General features: G+C 30.7%; 1 protein-coding gene across 1 annotated transcript; it reads right to left on the bottom strand.

The window, feature by feature from the left end:
- Window positions 1-40: 40 nt before the first annotated feature.
- LOTGIDRAFT_177044 (hypothetical protein) lies at window positions 41-1,153 on the bottom strand (the record flags this gene model as incomplete). Its single annotated transcript, XM_009049476.1, has 1 exon — window positions 41-1,153. A coding segment is annotated over one exon (1,113 nt), but the record flags the coding sequence as incomplete, so codon positions are not given.
- Window positions 1,154-1,171: the final 18 nt, after the last annotated feature.

Genomic DNA, 1,171 nt, shown 5'->3' with positions numbered 1-1,171 from the left:
TTGCTATAATCATTGACATGTAATATAGAGTTGTACCTACTGTTACTATAATCATTGACATGTAATATAGAGTTGTACCTACTGTTACTATAATCATTGACATGTAATATAGAGTTGTACCTACTGTTACTATAATCATTGACATGTAATATAGAGTGGTAGCTACTGTTACTATAATCATTGACATGTAATATAGAGTGGTAGCTACTGTTACTATAATCATTGACATGTAATATAGAGTTGTAGCTACTGTTACTATAATCATTGACATGTAATATAGAGTGGTAGCTACTGTTACTACAATCATTGACATGTAATATAGAGTGGTAGCTACTGTTACTATAATCATTGACATGTAATATAGAGTAGCAGCTACTGTTTCTTTAATCATTGACATGTAATATAGAGTGGTAGCTACTGTTACTATAATCATTGACATGTAATATAGAGTGGTAGCTACTGTTACTATAATCATTGACATGTAATATAGAGTGGTAGCTACTGTTACTAGAATCATTGACATGTAATATAGAGTGGTAGCTACTGTTACTATAATCATTGACATGTAATATAGAGTTGTACCTACTGTTACTATAATCATTGACATGTAATATAGAGTGGTAGCTACTGTTACTATAATCATTGACATGTAATATAGAGTGGTAGCTACTGTTACTATAATCATTGACATGTAATATAGAGTGGTAGCTACTGTTACTATAATCATTGACATGTAATATAGAGTGGTAGCTACTGTTACTATAATCATTGACATGTAATATAGAGTGGTAGCTACTGTTACTATAATCATTGACATGTAATATAGAGTGGTAGCTACTGTTACTATAATCATTGACATGTAATATAGAGTGGTAGCTACTGTTACTATAATCATTGACATGTAATATAGAGTGGTAGCTACTGTTACTATAATCATTGACATGTAATATAGAGTGGTAGCTACTGTTACTATGATCATTGACATGTAATATAGAGTGATAGCTACTGTTACTACAATCATTGACATGTAATATAGAGTGATAGCTACTGTTACTATAATCATTGACATGTAATATAGAGTAGTAGCTACTGTTACTATAATCATTGACTTGTAATATAGAGTGGTAGCTACTGTTACTATAATCTTTGACATGTAATATAGAGTAGCAGC

This window comes from Lottia gigantea, assembly GCF_000327385.1.
Source record: "Lottia gigantea unplaced genomic scaffold LOTGIsca_13660, whole genome shotgun sequence".
In the NCBI taxonomy this organism is placed as follows: Eukaryota; Metazoa; Mollusca; class Gastropoda; family Lottiidae; genus Lottia; species Lottia gigantea.
Note: the sequence above shows the minus strand (reverse complement) of the source record. Positions and strands in the feature narration are given on the sequence as shown.